The following is a 19,105-nucleotide window of genomic DNA, read 5'->3' as shown; positions in this document are numbered from 1 at the left end:
CAGACAGTAGGGGTGTACAGATTCCCCACTGTCCGTTCCGGTGGGAAATCCGTGGGGGGGGGAGGCAATCCGTTCTTCCCCCCCAGAATCCTCGCAGAGTGGCTCCACTCAGCAAGGATGCCTCAGAGCCAAGGGCCGCCCCATTCTGCCATCCGCCTGACCCGGATTCCCCCCCGGGGGGGTTCAGCTCCAAAACTTACGTAAATACTTTTGTAATTCCTGCCGAAAAATCCTTTCCGCGTGCCCTTGGTCTCCATAAGAGTAAAGCCCTTTGCAGGGATTCCCCATGTAACTTCTGGTCACCTGACCTGACCTGACCTGACCTCACCAGACCTGACCTGACCTCACCTCACCTCACCGGAGCTGTCCTGACCTCACCTCACCTGACCTCCACAGACCATAAACAGAAAAGATGGAGGATTTCCGTGGATGACTCAGCCCCAGCGAAAGAAAGCCTCCAGAAAATGCCTCATAAAAAGGGTAAAGCCACTCATGGTCATTCTTCCTCCTTTTCTGATTTACATTTTTATCTCCGTAATTATTTTTGAAAAATCTGCCCTTTGGCAGAGAGAAAAAAATTGGGTCCTCGTGAGCTCCGGTCTGGGTCGACCTGGCCGCCCTGTTCTGAGGAGGATTCCGCAGACCGGATTTGTCAGAATTCGAGCCCATTTAAAATCCAGGTGGAATTCTCTGACATCCCTAACAGACAGATTCATCCATCCCTAGCATGGGATAGAGAAGTGGGTTCTGCTTTGCACCATTTGGAAGCAGTACAAGTAAAGTTTACAGCCAGTTTTGCAAAGCTTACTTTTCAGGGCATCTCTACACCAGGCTTTTATCCTGCACCTTTACTAGAGCTTCTGCTTCCAGATTCTTTGCAGGATTAAGAATGGCTCCTTTACATGTGCTTCCCCCACTTTCTTTGAATATTCTGTGTGTTTCATTATACAGCTACTAGAGGCGCTGTGGTATAGCTGTGATATAGTGGAATTGCTGAGCAGCTGGAGCATCTTGCAGAGAAAATAGTGCATTTTCCCCATTAAGAAAAAAGCTGGGGTAGCGGTTATGAAGCACAGGTGAGGCCCTGGAGGTTGACGACGTTGTGTAAAGGAGCTGCAAATGTCCGTAAGTGACCAATCATGAATGCACAATAAAAGCCTTGTGTCGCAAAGCCCTCAGTTGTTGTTCTTTACTGTTCCACATAATTTAATCTGCTTTTACTAATGGGAGGAGGCACTGAATCTCCCCACTGAAAATCTTATTTAGCAATTCCTCTGGCTTCATACTTTCAAGCCTATCTTTTTGGTAATATAGTCTAGAAAGGTCTCCAGAGAGCATCTTCTGGCCCTCCCCTCACCCCACCTTTCCCCAAATGGACCATCCCAGCTGGACCGTCCCAATCCAATGGAGAGAAAAACAGAACAAATGAAGAAAGTTGGGCAATTCTGTCTAGCAAAAGGGCAATGAGAGAGGATCTCTGGTTACTTACAATCATGTTTTCCAAAGCATGCTTTGCCAGCCAGCAATTCAGGAAAACAGGAATAAACAAGTTGCGCAAAGGCGACCAAAATATCTAGAAAAACAAACTCTGGTTAAGTGCATGTTTGTTGGTGTGCATTTTTTGTGTTGCCATGTTAAAAGGCAACAATATGGCACAGTGGCAGTGTACAGTGCATTGAACATTTTATCCACCAATATTATCCACAGATGAATTATCTATTGGACACCATGGGGAAAGCCCATCTTGTTGTAAGAACATAAGAAGAGCCCTGCTGGCTCAGACCAAGGGGTACATCTAACGCAGCCTTCTGTTCCCCACAGTGGCCAAAAAGATGCTTCTGGGAAACCCACAAACAGGGCACAAGGACAGCAGCCTCCTAGTGTACAATACCAGCAGCTGTGCTCTTGCAAAGGCCATGCATATTTTGAATGAGCTGTGTGTGCAAAGCTCATGTGTTCACACAAATGTTTTGAACGAGCAAGAGAATTTCTCCATGAACTGGGCCCCAAATCAGCTTTTGGAAGAATATCTTCACGTCCGTCACACAAAACTTACTGTGATAATAAAGGGCACAGTGTTGATCATTTCAAGGATGAAGGACACACGAAAGATCTGCTCCCAAATGTTTCCCTAAAATGAGAAAGCGAATCATATTTGGGCTGGATCTGCACATGCATGTATCATCAATTGCTTCTTATGGCATAAGCCAACCTTCCCCAACCTGGTGCCTTCCAGATGTGCTGGATTACACCTCCAATCAGCCCCAGCCAGCATAGACATTAGTCATGGTGGGTGAGGATGATTGGAGGTCAGGATGTATGGCTTGTGTAAAATCCATTCCATCTGTGTTTTGTGGATTGTCAGGCACCTTTCGTTCCATCGTCCGCCCATTGATGGAATTGGATTTTTTTGTTTCTGAATTTGCACCAACTCACATTTGCGCAAATCTGCATGTACAAAAATGTGCAAATTTCCCCCCAATGCACATTTTCCTGCTTTCGCCTATGGGGGAAATGTACTTTTTTGGCCATTTTAAAAATTTTGCATATTTTTCTATGATGAAATTTGTGCAAAATTCAGGAAAGTTAGAAGCATGGTCTGCAAGTCTGTGGAATCCATCCAACAGGAGGAAAGCCAATCCGCTGTGGAATCCATGGGTCGGATTCATAACAATCCGAACTCATTTGGTTCCGTTGCAGATTTCTCTGACATCCTAATTGGAGGTAAAGCTGCACACATTTGGAGGGCTCATTAAGATGATCATAGGAAGACATGTGGGGGACTGTGATTGCATCGTGAGCCCCATGGCTTCCACTCCCTCCAGTCTCTCTACACACTCCTGACTTCAACGCATTGGTCACAACTTTTGCACATTGGCCTGTGCATGAAGGCAGAAATTGTGTGAATAGGATGGTAGAAACCATACAGTGTACCACTGTCAGAGTTACCATCAACACAGCATTCTGCACATCTTCTGAACAATTCATGGAGGGTCAGGGGTGTGGAGAGTCAGGCGGAGGCACCGGTGGAGTAAAGTCCCCCCCCCCAAAATGCATAGAGAATATTGTCTACACAGATCATCACTAACATGAGGCTGAGTGTATGAATGGCATCCATTGGACATAGTGGCAAAAAATCTGAGGTATTCTATGTAATTTGTGAGTTATTTCACATAATTCTAAAATTGTTTTAGATACATGTCGTTGTCATGTGTGCTATTTCTTCTAGGTCATTACGTGAACGGTTTTATATTTTATGTAATGGATTTTAATGGTTTTCAGTTTTTATGAACCTCCCAGACAGCTTCAGCTATGGGGCGGTATAGAAATATAATAAATGAAATGAAATGTATTATTATTATATTTCTACTCCCAGGGAGCGGTGCTTGTGGGTCCTTTTTGTTTCAGGTGTCAAAATAAGTTGGCCAGCCTTAGCTACTACACCTTGATTTATAGTAGCTAAGGCTGGCCAACTTATTTTGACACCTGAGACAAAAAAAGTCCCATAAGCACCTCTCCCTGGGAGGATAAATGCAATGGAATAACTCACAACTGGGGGAGAGCCAGTGTGGAGCAGTGGCTAGAGTGTTGGACTGGGAGCTGGGAGATCTGGGTTCTAGTCCCCATTCAGCCATGGAAGCTTGCCGGGTGACTCTGGGCCAGTCACAGACTCTCAGCCCAACCCACCTCGCAGGGTTGTTGTGGTGAGGATAAAATGGAGAGGAGGAGGATTATGTATGCCACTTTGGGTTCCTTGGAGGAAAAAAGGCAGGATATAAATGCAACAAATAAATAAATAAATAATTTGCTGCCCTGTCATGCCACCCCAAATGAGCTCCGACCAATGGTAGTTACCAGCCCTGCGCATGAGCGACACAGCCACAAATATTCAAATACCACCAGCTAAGGTTTCTTAACATTTCTGCCAATGTGACCAATGTGTGTGTGTGCGTTGGGGGGGGCACCACCTGCTGTTCTACCACAGGTGGAAGAATGTCTCGGGCCAGCCCTGACATTCCTCCCTTGATGCTGGAATCTTTGGGGGACGGCCAAGCCCGTGTGAAGGAATGCTTAACTCTTGCCCATCAAGGCCTGCCTTAAGCTGGCTCCCTCGAGGCCTTCCTCTTACCTTGTAGCTCAGATAGATCAGCAGCATTGTCTCAAGGAAGCTAATTATTGCTACGCTGACCTGGAAGGAGAGGAAAGAATGGAAGAAGTCACAGCACCGATGGCAAACACACTCGGAAAACTCTGCAACCGTTGCACCCTGAGGTGGCCAGCTTTGTGGCCCAAGGGTGAGACCCGCCCTCCTTAGGGTGTGCACAGACATGTGCAGTGGTGTCGTGGTAAGTGCTGGAGTGCAGGAGCTCATCATGACAGCCCCCATACCCATGCCTCCTCCAACCAGTAGTCACGCCCCCTTAACAGAATAGAATAGGATAGAATAGAATAGAATAGAATAGAATAGAATAGAATAGAATATATCCTGGTTTTCAATTAGTTATACTCAAAGGAGCTAACATTCTGGTTAAAAACTTCAGCATGAAACATAGGCATCGAAACCAAACAAAGCACTAACAAAAATTAACCGAACAAAGCACTAATAAAATTAGAGCAATATGACAACAGAACCAGTTACCTAGGGAGGCGGTGGGCTCTCCCACACTGGAGGCATTCAAGATGAAGCTCGACAGCCATCAGTCAGGGATGCTCTGACTTGGATTCCTGCATTGAGCAGGGGGTTGGACTCGATGGTCTTATAGGCCCCTTCCAACCCAACTGTTCTATGATTCTATGAAGCTGGACAGCCATCTGTCAGGGATACTCTGACTTGGATTCCTGCACTGAGCACGGAGTTGGACTTGATGGACTTGTAGACCCAACCCTACTGTTGTATGATTCTATGAAGCTGGACAGCCACCTGTCAGGGATGCTCTGACTTGGATTCCTGCACTGAGCAGGGGGTTGGACTCAATGGTCTTACAGGCCCCTTCCAACCCTACTATTTTATGATTCTATGGAAATATTATTAAGTTTACAGGGCATGATTACAATTCCATGCATAGTTCCCCCTGGGTTCCCCCTCCACTCCTCTGTGTTTTCCTTAAAAAAAAAAAGTTACATCTGGAACCTGTGTTGATTACATTCATCAATTTCAGTTTAATTTATGCATCAGAATCTTTCACACACGCACACACACACACCACTTTTACTTACTTGTATTGCCCATAAGGGCTTGTTTCGGTCCACCCATACGATCGGATCCCTGTCGAGAATATTTGAAGAACAAATACAAACAGCATAATAGGAATTTGGCATTTGAGTTCCAATACATGTCACTTGGGCAAGGAAATATAATTTGTTTTGAACACATGACCCTAAATTACCATTTATTTATTTATTACATGTACTTAGTACAGTTATATCCTGCCTTTTTTCCTCTTGCAAGGAACCCAAGGCAGCTTACATGATCTCCCTCCTCTCCATTTTATCCTCACAACAACCCTGTGAGGTAGGCTAGGCTTAGAGTCAGTGACTGCCCAAAGTCACCCAGTGAGCTTCATGGCTGAGTGGGGACTAGAACCCAGATCTCCCGACTCCCAGTCCAGCACCCTAACTATCACACCACACTGGCTCTCAACTGAACCTAATTGTGCCTCTTATTGAGTGATTCAAAGTATTTTTATCCTGCTCCTCAGCCAAAAAAGGCTGCGGGGCACCTTACAATCAAACAGTAAAATGCCATTCTCTGCCCTCAGGCTTACAACCTAAAAAAAAGACATGACACACAAGAAAAAGGGATAGGGAGGGAAGAATTCCAGCAGGACTGATGGAACAGCTCTGCTTCTTCTCTCATCTCCTGTGGCTGGGTGTGAAGTCCAACCTGAGCATGCCCTGATGTTCCTTTTGCCCCCTCCTGTCTCCCTCCCTCACTCCTTCTTCCATTCCAGAGGGCAGATGATGTCAGAGGCCGGGTGGGTGGGTGTAGCAGTCTAACTTAAGCAGGCTCTAATCTCCCCTATGCCTGCTCCTATCTTCCTCGCACCATAGATTGAGAATCTGTCAACATTTGAGTGCAAATGTATACATTTAGAAACGGAACCTCTGCATTTTCAATAGGCCACGTTAATCTCAGGACTCAAAATTGGGGAGCTTTAGGCTGATTTGTTTTTATTTGACATCACCATGAGAGCTATTAGATATAATGCAAATAATACCTCTTTAAAATAAATAACCCCTTCATGGACCACTGCCTTGTTGTGGCGAAGGGGCTTGCGTAACTCAGTGAAGCCATAAGCTAAGCCGTGCAGGGCCACCCAAGACGGACAGGTCATGGTGGAGAGTTCTGACAAAATGTGGTCCACTGGAGAAGGAAATGGCAACCCACTCCAGTATTCTTGCCAAGAAAACCCCATGGAACGTATCACAAGGCTAAAAGATATGACGCCGGAAGATGAGCCCCTCAGGTCGGAAGGTGTCCAATATGCTACTGGGGAAGAGCAGAGGGTATTTCCAAGTAGCGCCAGAAAGAGTGAAGCGGCTGGGCCAAAGCCGAAAGGACACTCAGCTGTGGATGTGTCTGGTGGTGAAAAGAAAATCCGATGCTGTAAAGAACAATATTGTTTAGGAACCTGGAATGTCAGATCAATGAATCAAGGTAAGCTGGAGGTGGTCAAACATGAGATGGCAAGATTGAACATCGACATCTTGGGAATCAGTGAACTCAAATGGACAGGCAGGGGCGAATTTAATTCAGGTGACCATCATATCTACTATTGTGGGCAAGAATCCCTTAAAAGAAATGGAGTAGCGCTCATAGTCAACAAAAGGGTGGGAAAAGCAGTACTGGGGTACAATCTTAAAAATGATAGAATGATCTCAGTACGAATCCAAGGCAAACCATTCAACATCACAGTAATTCAAGTCTATGCCCCAACCACTGATGCCGAAGAAGCTGAGGTTGATCGGTTCTATGAAGACCTACAACACCTTCTAGAACTAACACCAAAAAAAGATGTCCTCTTCATCATAGGGGATTGGAATGCTAAAATAGGAAGTCAAGAAATCACCGGGATAACAGGCAGGCATGGCCTTGGTGTACAAAATGAAGCAGGACAAAAGCTAATAGAGTTTTGCCAAGAGAACATGCTGATCATAGCAAACACTCTTTTCCAACAGCACAAGAGACGACTCTACACATGGACATCACCAGATGGTCAATATCGAAATCAGATTGATTATGTCCTTTGCAGCCAAAGATGGAGAAGCTCCATACAGTCAGTAAAAACAAGACCTGGAGCTGACTGTGGCTCAGATCATGAGCTGCTTCTTGCAAAATTTCGGCTTAAATTGAAGAACGTAGGGAAAACCACTAAACCGTTCAGGTATGACCTAAATCATATCCCTGATGAATATACAGTGGAGGTGAGGAATAGATTTCAGGGATTACACCTGATAGACAGAGTGCCTGAGGAACTATGGACGGAGGTCCGTAACATTGTTCAGGAGGCAGCAACGAAATCCATCCCAAAGAAAAAGAAATGCAAGAAAGCAAAGTGGCTGTCTGATGAGGCTTTACAAGTAGCTCACGAAAGAAGGGAAGCGAAAAGCAAGGGAGAAAGTGGAAGATATACCCAACTGAATGCAGAGTTCCAGAGAATAGCAAGGAGAGACAAGAAGGCCCTCTTAAATGAACAATGCAAAGAAATCAAGGAAAACAACAGAATGGGAAAGACTAGAGATCTCTTCAAGAAAATTAGAGATCCCAAGGGAACGTTTTGTGCAAAGACGGGCATGATAAAGGACAAAGAAGGCAGGGACCTAACAGAAGCAGATGAGATGAAGAAGAGGTGGAAAGAATACACAGAAGAACTATACAGGAAAGATCTGAATGTCCCTGATAGCCATGATAGTGCGGTCACTGAACTTGAGCCGGACATCCTAGAGAGTGAAGTCAAGTGGGCCTTAGGAAGCATTAGTAACAACAAAGCTAGCGGAGATGACAGTATTCCAGCCGAGCTATTTAAAATCCTAAAAGATGATGCTGTTAAAGTGCTGCATTCAATATGCCAACAAATCTGGAACACTCAGCAGTGGCCACAAGACTGGAAAAGGTCAGTTTACATTCCAATTCCAAAGAAGGGCAACGCCAAAGAGTGTTCAAACTACCACACAATTGCGCTCATTTCACATGCCAGCAAGGTGATGCTCAAAATCCTACAAGCTAGGCTTCAGCAGTATGCGAACCGAGAACTACTGGAAGTACAAGCTGGGTTTAGAAGAGGCAGAGGAACTAGAGATCAAATCGCCAACATTCGCTGCATCATGGAGAAAGCAAGAGAATTCCAGAAAAACGTCTATTTCTGCTTCATTGACTACGCTAAAGCCTTTGATTGTGTGGATCACAACAAACTGTGGCAAATTCTTAAAGTGATGGGAGTACCAGACCACCTTACCTGTCTCCTGAGAAACCTGTATGAGGGTCAAGAAGCAACAGTAAGAACCAGACATGGAACAACCGAGTGGTTCAAAATTGGGAAAGGAGTACGACAAGGCTGCATATTGTCACCCTGCTTATTTAACTTATATGCAGAGTACATCATGAGAAATGCCGGGTTGGATGAATCAGAGGTCGGAATTAAGATTGCTGGGAGAATTATCAACAAACTCCGATATGCAGACGATACCACCCTAATGGCAGAAAGCGAAGAGGATCTAAAGAGCCTCTTATTGAGGGTGAAAGAGGAGAGTACAAAAGCTGGTTTGAAACTCAACATTAAAAAAACGAAGATCATGGCATCTGGCCCCATCACTTCCTGGCATATAGAAGGGGAAGAAATGGCAGCAGTGACAGATTTTACTTTCTTGGGCTCCAAGATCACCGCAGACGGTGACTGTAGCCATGAAATTAAAAGACGCTTGCTCCTTGGGAGGAAAGCTATGGCCAACCTAGACAGCATAGTAAGAAGCAGAGACATCACCTTGCCGACAAAGGTCCGTCTAATCAAAGCTATGGTTTTCCCAGTAGTAATGTATGGCTGTGAGAGCTGGACTATAAGGAAGGCTGAGCGCCGAAGAATTGATGCTTTCGAACTGTGGTGCTGGAGAAGACTCTTACGAGTGCCCTGGACTGCAAGGAGGTCAAATCAGTCCATCCTAAAGGAAATCAACCCTGAGTGCTCATTGGAAGGACAGATAATGAAGCTGAAGCTCCAATATTTTGGCCACCTAATGCGAAGAGAAAACTCCCTGGAAAAGACCCTGATGCTGGGAAAGACTGAAGGCAAAAGGAGAAGGGGACGGCAGAGGATGAGATGGCTAGATAGCATCACGGATGCAATGAATATGAACTTGAGCACGCTCCGGGAGAGAGCGGAGGACAGGAAGGCCTGGCGTGCTATGGTCCATGGGGTCACGAAGAGTCGGACACGACTGAACGACTGAACAACAACAAAAATAAATAAACCAGTGACACATGGTGCATCCCAGACTTTTCCCAGGGAACAAAATGGTACATTGGAAAAAGCATTGTATTTTGTTGGAAGCTACCAACAATCAGCAGAATTAGGATAAAGCTTTTATTAGACTGTACCACCTCAAGCTAAATTAGTACAGCAGGAAGAAGGATTCGTCTTAACCTCGCTGAGAGGCTACTTTCCCAAGTGCAAGGAAGACATTTTGGGGAAAGCATTCAAAGATGCAACTCCCTCAGCCCCAATAACCTGAAGCGGTACTGACTAGGAAACGTTTGGTTTGACAAATGGTATAAACTGGCCAGTACTTTGACCAAGTTCTAGATTCATTCTCAGAAAGTCTGGTAATGACTTACCAGTTAATTTTTGTAGACGACTGGTTGAAGGTTGAGTAATTGTGTTTTTCACATTCCCAACTGAGTAAAAAAGAAAATAAAAGGTGTTTTAGAAAGGAAATGTCGGCCATAGGAAGCTATAGCAAACAAGCAATATTTAAGAAGATGGCCTTTAGTTGCCTTCAGTTCAATATGGTAAGTAGCAAAAAAGCTACGTTAGTAAACTGACTGCAACAGTTCCTGTTTTAAAAACATGTAGAGTGTTTAATCTCATTGTGGAGGTGGTTGGATCACCACCACAACAGAAGAGCTGATGTAACTCATCACACACATTCTTCAGCATTTACTGAATGTGGTGGGAGGAGTGAGGGCTGGAGGCTGGCGCAGAGGAGGTAGAGGAAAGAAGGCAACGAAGAAGGTTAGGAAGGAAAGTAGAGGGGAAAGTTGGGGGGGAAAGGAGCAAGAAGGTTTGGGGGTGGGGAAAGATGGAGTCAGGGCTGGGCAGCATGGAGGAGACAGAGGAAGTCTGGAAAAGGGAAGAGGTGGCAGAGGCAGGGAGGGGGTGGAAGGACGTGTGTCTGTGTGTCTGTCTCTGTCCCTTTCTCTGTTCTGGGTTGTCTCTCCACGTGGTGGGTGACTTTTCCTCCAAACCCCAACACTGAGAGAGAGAGACAAGCAGAGCAGGCTAGGGAGACCCATGCGATGTACCACAATTAGGGATGTCGGAGGAATCTGGTTTGGGGGTGGAGCTCGATCAACTTTCATCAGGTTGGCTCCTGTGACTCCATTCCACCTTCAGCTAGCTGGCCCAGCTTGGTGTGCAACGAGTTGGGCCAGCTGGCGGAATTGCCGCAATTCTTTTTGCGCAAATTACACAATGCAGGGCCGTAAGTTGCACAAATTATGTAAATCTGTGGCTGTAATTTGCACAAATCTCTATTTACACAAATTATGGCCGAACTGCCCCTCCCCCTGCGTGAAATGTCCCCGGAACTCAGGGAAATGGCGTGGCTCAGCTCGGAAAACAAACCGAGTCAGGCACGCTGAGGGGGTCCAGCAATCCCAAAGAGGGCTGGATTTCCCAGCAGCAGTCATCCCTACCCACAATACACAGCAAAGAAACACACAAAGATCAGGAGGAACCATGCCACACACACACGACCAGGATTTGTTTTATGTATGTATGTATGTATGTATGTATTTAAAATATTTCATGGCCATCTTTCAGGGCAAAAGCCCTCCCAAGGCAGCTTGAAGCAATAAAACACAAAGAGCCATCATGATAATAAAAGCAACAAATGCAATAGGACAGAGATCAAAACAGCAATAAAAATCAACAATAAAAACAGCAATAAAAACCCGCAATAAAAACAGGATCTAACACACACTTGGGGGTCCGGGACAAGGGTCTCCTGCCTAGATTGTTGAATCTTTTAGGACAGCAAAAGACAGTGTTTTCCATCTCTGTCTTACTAAGTCAACTCTCTGCCCTTCATGCCCCCCCCCCCCGCCCCAATTAAGCTTAGGGGTAAAATGGCCATTGGCATGAGTGGAAGGGTTTTTGGTTTTTTTAAAGTTTTTTTTTTAATTGCCATGTGGAGGGGAGATTGGGGGGGGCACAGCACACAGGAAAGGGAAGGTTATTCCTTCCCTCCTAATCTGTAATCCCCTTGGAAATGTCCCCTTCGTGGCAAAGTTAAAAAAAAAAACCCTTCCCATTGGCACCATGGAAAATTTTTTTCTAAGTCTAATTGCCAATGGAGGATTTGTGTGGGTGGTGGTGGTAGGGAAGGTGTTGCAGCATGTGGGGAGGGGAGGGTTGACCCTCCCCTCCCCAGAGCTGCAATCTCCCTTGAAAATCCCCCCCCCCCGCATGTCAATTAAGCTGTGGGGGAAAAAACTTCCTTTGGCACCAACTGAGACTTGTGTTTCTGGGGATTAAACCTGGGCTGAGGCTTCGTGGACCCAGAATGCCCCTGCAGGACTCCTATATCTTCAGAAATGGCCCATCCATACACTTGGCCAACACAAAGACAAGAGCATTCCTGTAGCATGAATAAAGGCTCTCACCATCCTATGCGTTCTGGGTCGTCGAGCAGAACACGGACAATATATAGAAGGCAGGTAAGAAGCTTTAGGGAGAAGTTGAAAAGTCGTATCCTCAGACCTGCAGCAAACAAAATGGACAAATATTAGGGGGCAGGGGAGAACAATAACTAATTGGAATATTCTTGGGTCTGAGATGGCAATGGTGTTTCAGTGCCAAAAGGTGGAATATTCCAGAGTCAGGATGGGTGCGAAATTTGTTTGGTTTGCGTCTCAGTGTGAACTTAAACAGATGCACATTTCACGAATGCAGCTAGATATGGAAACCCATACTTTTCTGAGCTACGCAATGCAGTTCGTAACTTTAAAAGTGCACGCAAAAAATGTGCACTTTTCAAAATACATATATTTTGAAAAATCCACACAAGAGCACTCTATTTAATGGAAAAAGCTGCTTGCAAAAATGTGCCTGTTTGAAAAAATATGTACACAAAAAGTACATATTTTGGAAAACGTGCATGAAAACATGTATGAGTTTTCATGGAGACTCATACAAAATAATAATTGTCAAGCTGATGCAGAAATGGGAGAGAATGAACTTGAAAGTGGGAAAATGAGAACCTGAGAGAAATTGAGCTTGACAAATTTGCTCATCCTAGTCCAGAGCACTTTGTTTTTCACTAAAATTCCCAGGTCCACCAAAGAGCAAACTGGCCGCTCAGGAAGGGAAACACAGAATTACAGAACAAAGTACCTCTGAGCACATGCTCAGCCCAAGAATGTGTTTCCAGTGCCAGATCTGGAGCTTACATACATCCTTTCACACAAAATCTATTCCTATTTCTCCCCAAGCTTTCTTGAATACAGCAGCCTAATTTAAGAGAAAACTAAGGCTTTTGGAGATCTCTATTGTTAAACCACTGAGAATCAGAAATCCTTGCTGATCTGGTGCAAATTGCTTACTACTAGATCCCAATTTACTTTCTGCCCAACCTGGTCCAAGACTACAGAGTGATGCCTGGCAGTGAGAACAGCCTGGGGGATGTATTTGATGTTGACTGTAGGGGCAAAGACTCATTCATTCCCTGATTCTACACTCTCCATCCAACTATGTTTAACTTGCTCATAAACGATTGAGTTAGGAGTGAGTAGTAAGGTAGCCATGTTTTCGGATGATGCTCAGTTAATCAGGATGGTAAAAACCCAAGGAGGCAAATGCCATTACTTATATAAGGGGTAAAGGTTGGCGTGTTGGGGCAAAAAATAATAATAATTGTAACTTCACATATAAACCTATGAGATGGGTGATTTGTCCCATGCACCTGCCAGGGTGGGGCAAGCAGGAGGAGTCTGGCAAACGGACACGGGGAGTTTGCCCATACCTAGCTCCAATTCATCCTATAAGGCACAGCTGGGGCATTTCGTGGCCCTCCAGATGTTGTAGGACTCCAAGTCCCATCGGCCCCAGTCAGCATGGACAATGGCGAGGATTATGGGTATCATAGTACAGCAACATCTGGAGGGCCAGAAGTTCCCCACCCTTGCTATAGTGGTTAAGGATCTTGCCATGCAGAGGACAGGAAGCGTGGAACAATATGAAAAAGTTGACACGTACCTTTGTTTTGCTTATTGGCCTTTTTACTGATTTAAAAATATGTGGGGTGATGAGTGCAGCACAAAAAGCCTCTAGCAAATTTTGCAGACTGTTTCGGTGTGGGGGCAATTGTTGCTAACAAGTTCAGCCCAGATAAAATGATCCGTTGGGCCGCTTTGCTATAATAAGCAGCACAAATTACTGTGTGTTTTTGTTCTCCCGAACGAGGCAACAATACGTGTTTAAATGTTGTTGAAAGCAGATGTTCCCAGAAGGGAATTTTTTTACTTAATGAAGATGTTGCTGCTGCTGCTGCTGCTGCTTCTTCTTCTTCTTCTTCTTCTTCTTCTTCTTCTTCTTCTTCTTCTTCTTCTTCTTCTTCTTTTCCCTCTCTCTCTCTCTCTCTCTCTCTCAATCTCAATCTCCCCCCCCCCCCAGTAGAGGACAATTTGTTTGGATCAACACATTTGAAGAGGCTTGAAAAAATGGTTCTTGATGCAATTTCACTGAAACTTCATGACAGGAGTGGGCACCTGAAGCTCTAGGCCTCCGCCTTGGCCTAATTTCCTGCAACGCTCAGCCTAATTTCAAAAGCTCTTTGTATGTGATTGATTCAGAACACTGGCAAGAGTGATCTGTCCTTTTGCTGGCAGCCTGCTGTGTGGGAAGGAAGGAGAGTGAGAGAGAAAAGGGGGTGGTAGAGAGGGGAAATAAAAAAGGGGGTGGCAGAAAGAGAGAAATGGGTGGCAGAGAGAGAAAAGGGATGGGGGAGAGGGGGAGAGAGAGTGAGAGAGAAGGGGGTGGCAGAGAGAGAGGGAGAGAGGTAGCAGAAATAGAGAAAGAAAGGGGGTGGCAGAAAGAGAGAGAGAAATGGGTGGCAGAGAGAGAAAAGGGATGGGGAGAGAGAGAGAGAGAAGGAGTGGCAGAGAGAGAGAGGTAGCAGAAAGAGAAAGAGAAATGGGTGGCAAAGAGAGAAAAGGGGTGGGGGAGAGAGAGAGAGAGAAGGGGTGACAGAGAGAGAAAAGGGAGGGGGGGAGAGAGAGAGAGAGAGAGGTAGCAGAAAGAGAGAAAAGAAAGGGGTGGCAGAAAGTGCGAGAGAGAAATGGGTGGCAGAGAGAGAGAGGTAGCAGAAAGAGAAAGAGAGATGGGTGGCAAAGAGAGAAAAGGGGTGGGGAAGAAAGAGAGAGAGAGAGAGAGAGAGAAGGGGTGGCAGAGGAAAAGAAAAGGGAGTGGAAAAGAGATTGGCAGAGAGAGAGAAAGGGGTAGCAGAGAGAAAAGGGGGTGGCAGAAAGAGAGAAAAGGGGTCACCCACCCACTGTGGGCTCTTGCCCACTCACCCACCACTGGCTTGAGCCCCAGTCACTCCTGACATGTGGTTTCCTAAAGATTACTCATGAGTGAATGCTGCTCTGGTCAGAAAAAAGGTTGTTCACCCCTGTGGTAAGGGATGGAGGGAGTTGTAGGCCACAACATCAGAAGGATGACATTGCCCACCCCCACCAGACTTTTGGGAAGTCACAAGCAGAGCATGAGCACAGCAGCACCTCCTTGCTTTTGCTCTTTAGCAAGGAGTATTCAGTGATGTCTCTGGACATGGAAGTTTCATTTAGCAGTCATGGCTGAAAGTGGCTGATACTAGACCTCTCCTCCTTTACCAATTTGCCCATCCCCTTCTTCAAAGCCATCTAACCCACCAGGAGCCATCATCTGGGGTGCTCAAGGATTTCATTTGGTCTGCATTTTGAAGGGCACTTCGCAGACTAATACACAGATCAGAATGCATTTGGTTTTTGCACTTCTCTGAATTTTGCAATACAATTCTCAGCACCAAATACACGGATGAAAAGCATATAAAAATGCCTATTTGGGGATAAAAGGCATGCACAAATATGTCTTTTAGGAAAATTCCACATATGTATATATTGTGGGAGGAAAAGAGTTTAAGAAAGATGCCAAATGTTAGTGGGTTTTTTTAAAAAATTGCAGATTGATGCAGAAACTTAGGCTGAATCTACTCATGGCAGTTATACCGTTGTTGTTGTTGTTGTTCAGTCATTCAGTCGTGTCCAACTCTTCGTGACCCCATGGACCATAGCACGCCAGGCCTTCCTGTCCTGCGCTCTCTCCCGGAGCATGCTCAAGTCCATATTCATTGCATCGGTGATGCTGTCTAGCCATCTCATCCTCTGCCGTCCCCTTCTCCGTTTGCCTTCAGTCTTTCCCAGCATCAGGGTCTTTTCCAGAGAGTTTTCTCTTCGCATTAGGTGGCCAAAATATTTGAGCTTCAGCTTCAGGATCTGTCCTTCCTGAACACTCAGCACTCAGGGTTGATTTCCTTTAGGATGGACTGATTTGACCTCCTTGCAGTCCAGGGCACTTGTAAGAGTCTTCTCCAGCACCACAGTTCGAAAGCATCAATTCTTCGGCGCTCAGCCTTCCTTATAGTCCAGCTCTCACAGCCATACATTACTACTGGGAAAACCATAGCTTTGATTAGACGGACCTTTGTCGGCAAGGTGATGTCTCTGCTTCCTACTATGCTGTCTAGGTGTGCCATAGCTTTCCTCCCAAGGAGCAAGCGTCTTTTAATGTCATGGCTACAGTCACCGTCTGCGGTGATCTTGGAGCCCAAGAAAGTAAAATCTGTCACTGCTTCCATTTCTTCCCCTTCTATATGCCAGGAAGTGATGGGGCCAGATGCCATGACCTTAGTTTTTTTAATGTTGAGTTTCAAACCAGCTTTTGCACTCTCCTCTTTCACCCTCAACAAGAGGCTCTTTAGATCCTCTTCGCTTTCCACCATTAGGGTGGCATCATCTGCATATCTGAGGTTGTTGATAATTCCCTGTTATCATAACTATTGGTGCCCATTGGTGTCATGTGTACCAATAGTTATGATAATGGTATGATAACAGTATGATAACGGTATAACTGCTATGTGTAGATTCAGCCTTGGTGATATTGACTTATGTACAAACACATGAAAAATGACACAGACCAGAAACAGACAGATCCCTTCATCCCTCCATGTATATCTAGTCTTCGCTATGCTTTGCAGCGGTGTGTTCCGTAAGTGAATTCTCTGTCATTTAATGCAGCTCTTTCCATGGTCCATCCTAAATCCACTGCCCTTCAATTTCATTGAGGAACCCCAAGTTCTAATATTATGAGAATCACAGGGCTTGCTGGAGGTACATTTCCCACTCACTGATATTGGAGCTGCTAGTTAATTGTAGGTGCTGGACTTAATGGTTTCACACACACACCACTTTAGACAGTCATGTGGATTTCTTCAGACATGAAGCGCACAAGTAACTCTTTTTTTTTCTCCTCCCTACCCCACACCATTCCATGCTCTGCAACTGCTTCTGTATTCCCAATACATTCAAGCAAACAAAACAACTCCCTACACACTATTTGCCAACCCTGATTAAAAACAACAACTCTGAACATGTGCAGTTTTGCATTTTAAAGTAACTTAAATCATGGCGCCATCATGACTTCCAGGAATAAAATGGAATTTGCTTCTGCTGCCCTGATGCTAAAGGTATTTACTTGGGAATAATCACCATTTTGTAGTAGAAAAGGATAGTATATTTTTAAAGCAAAAAATAGTTAAATGAGCACCTGTAACCAGGTACATGCCCAGCTAGCCAGACCCTGCCTAAAAAATGTGTTTTGCTTTTTTAAATCAGAAGAAAGGATGCTACTGTGAGCAGTATCAGCCACAGCAAGCCCGTTTCATCACCTTCATTTTCTAGGTCTGGGGTCCTCAATGTGGTGTTTGCAGGCACCCCCCCCCCCAAATTATGTTTTTAATTTTCTTTCCATTTTTTCCCCTAATATACAGACATGGATTTGTATGAAATGCATACCGCTTTCTAGCAATTCTACATGGGCTTCAACAAAACTGGACCAAAAATCCAAATAGGTAGGCATTTGAAAGTGACGTCTATATGCCACCCTTTCAAATATTGAAAGTGTTGCAAAGTCTTCATCCATTGCAATATAGGAGGGGAGTGATTATCCTTTCAATATTGCAATAACAGTCTTTTAGCTGCCAAAAGGGCATGGAGAACCCATTTATGCTGTCCATTTGTTAATTTCCATGAAGCAGGTAAGTAATTTAAAAGAGCATGTACATCACTGAATATTAAAGACTGTTCCAATACAAAAAAATTCTGCACAATAGCCTCCCAGCAAAAAGAAGCAACTACTGGACACTGCCAAAACATATGTTTAAAAGAAGCATTCGCTGTATTGCACCACCGGCAGTTAGCTGAATTAGACAGACCCTTATTAAAGAGACGTTGTGGTCTCCAATAGACATGAAGCAAACGTTTTTGCTGAATAAGATGCAGTCTAAGATCCATAGATGCAAAAGGTAGACACCAAAGCAGTGAGCCACTGTTTAGGCATTTTGTGGTGGTGCCCACAGCAGTGTCTCAAATTTCCAAATGCGCCCAAGGATCCAAAAAAGGTTGGGGACCCCTGGTCTAGGTGGTAACTTCAGTGGACCCTGGGCTGTTGTACCTTGGACCTCAGCTGCACCACTAACTCTCACATTTCCCTTCACATTTTAATCTGTAAGCCCCTCAGGGCAGGGATCTGCCCTCTCATTCTTTGTAAAGCAGAACAACCACTGCTTCTCTCCTTTCCTCTATTTCGGATGTTCAGGCTGAGAGTTTCGTTGTTTATGTAGTCAAAATGGCAGCACCCACGCACAAGAGGGAGCTCTCAGCAGGCTGGAGGGAACTCCTAGGTTTGCAAAAATAAAAGTCTTCTAGAAAAAAAAAATTGCCCTCAAGGGAAGAGGATCCCCAAAATGGCCCAGTGAGGACTGATTATGTTCAGCAGAGCATGGAATACTGACAGGTGGCAGAAAAAAATGGCAAACTGAGCAGGGAAGGAATGGAGTGGTTGAAATCCTGAACAGCAGCGTTCTGCACTGCAACATTTTGTTGCAGATCCCACTTGTAATCCTAATAATTCACATCTTTGGGGAAAAGATCAAGGACACTGCTAAGATGGAGACGAAAGCATCCCTATGCCCCTGGCAACTCAAGTTTCTTGGCAAGCGATAACACCAACGAGTGAAAATCATTTGATTTATTTCATTTAAATCCTCACTGAGGGTGGCTGTAGAAACCCTGTCCAAGTTGGTGAGTGGATGGATGGGAAGGAATAAGCTGAAACTGAACCCTGACAAGACTGAGGTACTTTTGGTGGGAAACAAGGGGAAGTTGGGGGAGGTTGACCTGGTGTTGAATGGGGTACGGCTACCCTTGAAAGACCAGGTCCACTCCTCTCACCTAGACTACTGTAATGCACTTTGTGTGGGGTTGCCCTTGAAGATAGTTCAGAAGTTGCAGCTGGTGCAGAATGCAGCGGCCTGCCTGATTAAAGGCAGCCGTCAGCAAGATCATATCACTCCAGTGCTGAAGGAGTTGCACGGGTTACCAGTTGTTTTCCGGGCCCAATTCAAGGTGTTGGTATTGACCTTTAAAACCCTATATGGTTCCAGCCTAGTCTATCTTAAGGAGCGCCTCCAGCAACACCGGGGATGCCGCTCAACGAGATTGGCCTCGGAAGGCCTTCTCTCTGTCCCATCAGCCAGGACAGCTAGGCTGGTAAGGACTAGGGAGAGGGCCTTTTCT

At 45.2% G+C, this 19,105-nt stretch overlaps 1 protein-coding gene across 3 annotated transcripts in view; it reads right to left on the bottom strand.

Moving 5' to 3' along the window:
* Nucleotides 1-19,105, bottom strand: part of KCNT1 (potassium sodium-activated channel subfamily T member 1) — a 187,997-nt gene that overhangs the window by 65,550 nt on the left and 103,342 nt on the right. For all 3 annotated transcript variants that reach the window (XM_084821145.1, XM_084821144.1, XM_084821143.1), the window contains 6 exons: nt 11,879-11,975; nt 9,830-9,889; nt 5,218-5,266; nt 4,130-4,189; nt 2,057-2,131; nt 1,490-1,573 (listed from right to left, as the gene is read on the bottom strand). In XM_084821145.1, the coding sequence (XP_084677271.1) occupies nt 1,490-1,573; nt 2,057-2,131; nt 4,130-4,189; nt 5,218-5,266; nt 9,830-9,889; nt 11,879-11,975 (425 nt within the window). The remainder of the gene's footprint in view (nt 1-1,489; nt 1,574-2,056; nt 2,132-4,129; nt 4,190-5,217; nt 5,267-9,829; nt 9,890-11,878; nt 11,976-19,105) is intronic.

This window comes from Heloderma suspectum, chromosome 14 (assembly GCF_057233095.1).
Source record: "Heloderma suspectum isolate Gila_16-S chromosome 14, 16-S_ref, whole genome shotgun sequence".
Classification (NCBI taxonomy): domain Eukaryota; kingdom Metazoa; phylum Chordata; class Lepidosauria; order Squamata; family Helodermatidae; genus Heloderma; species Heloderma suspectum.
This window is presented reverse-complemented; position numbering and strand designations above follow the sequence as displayed.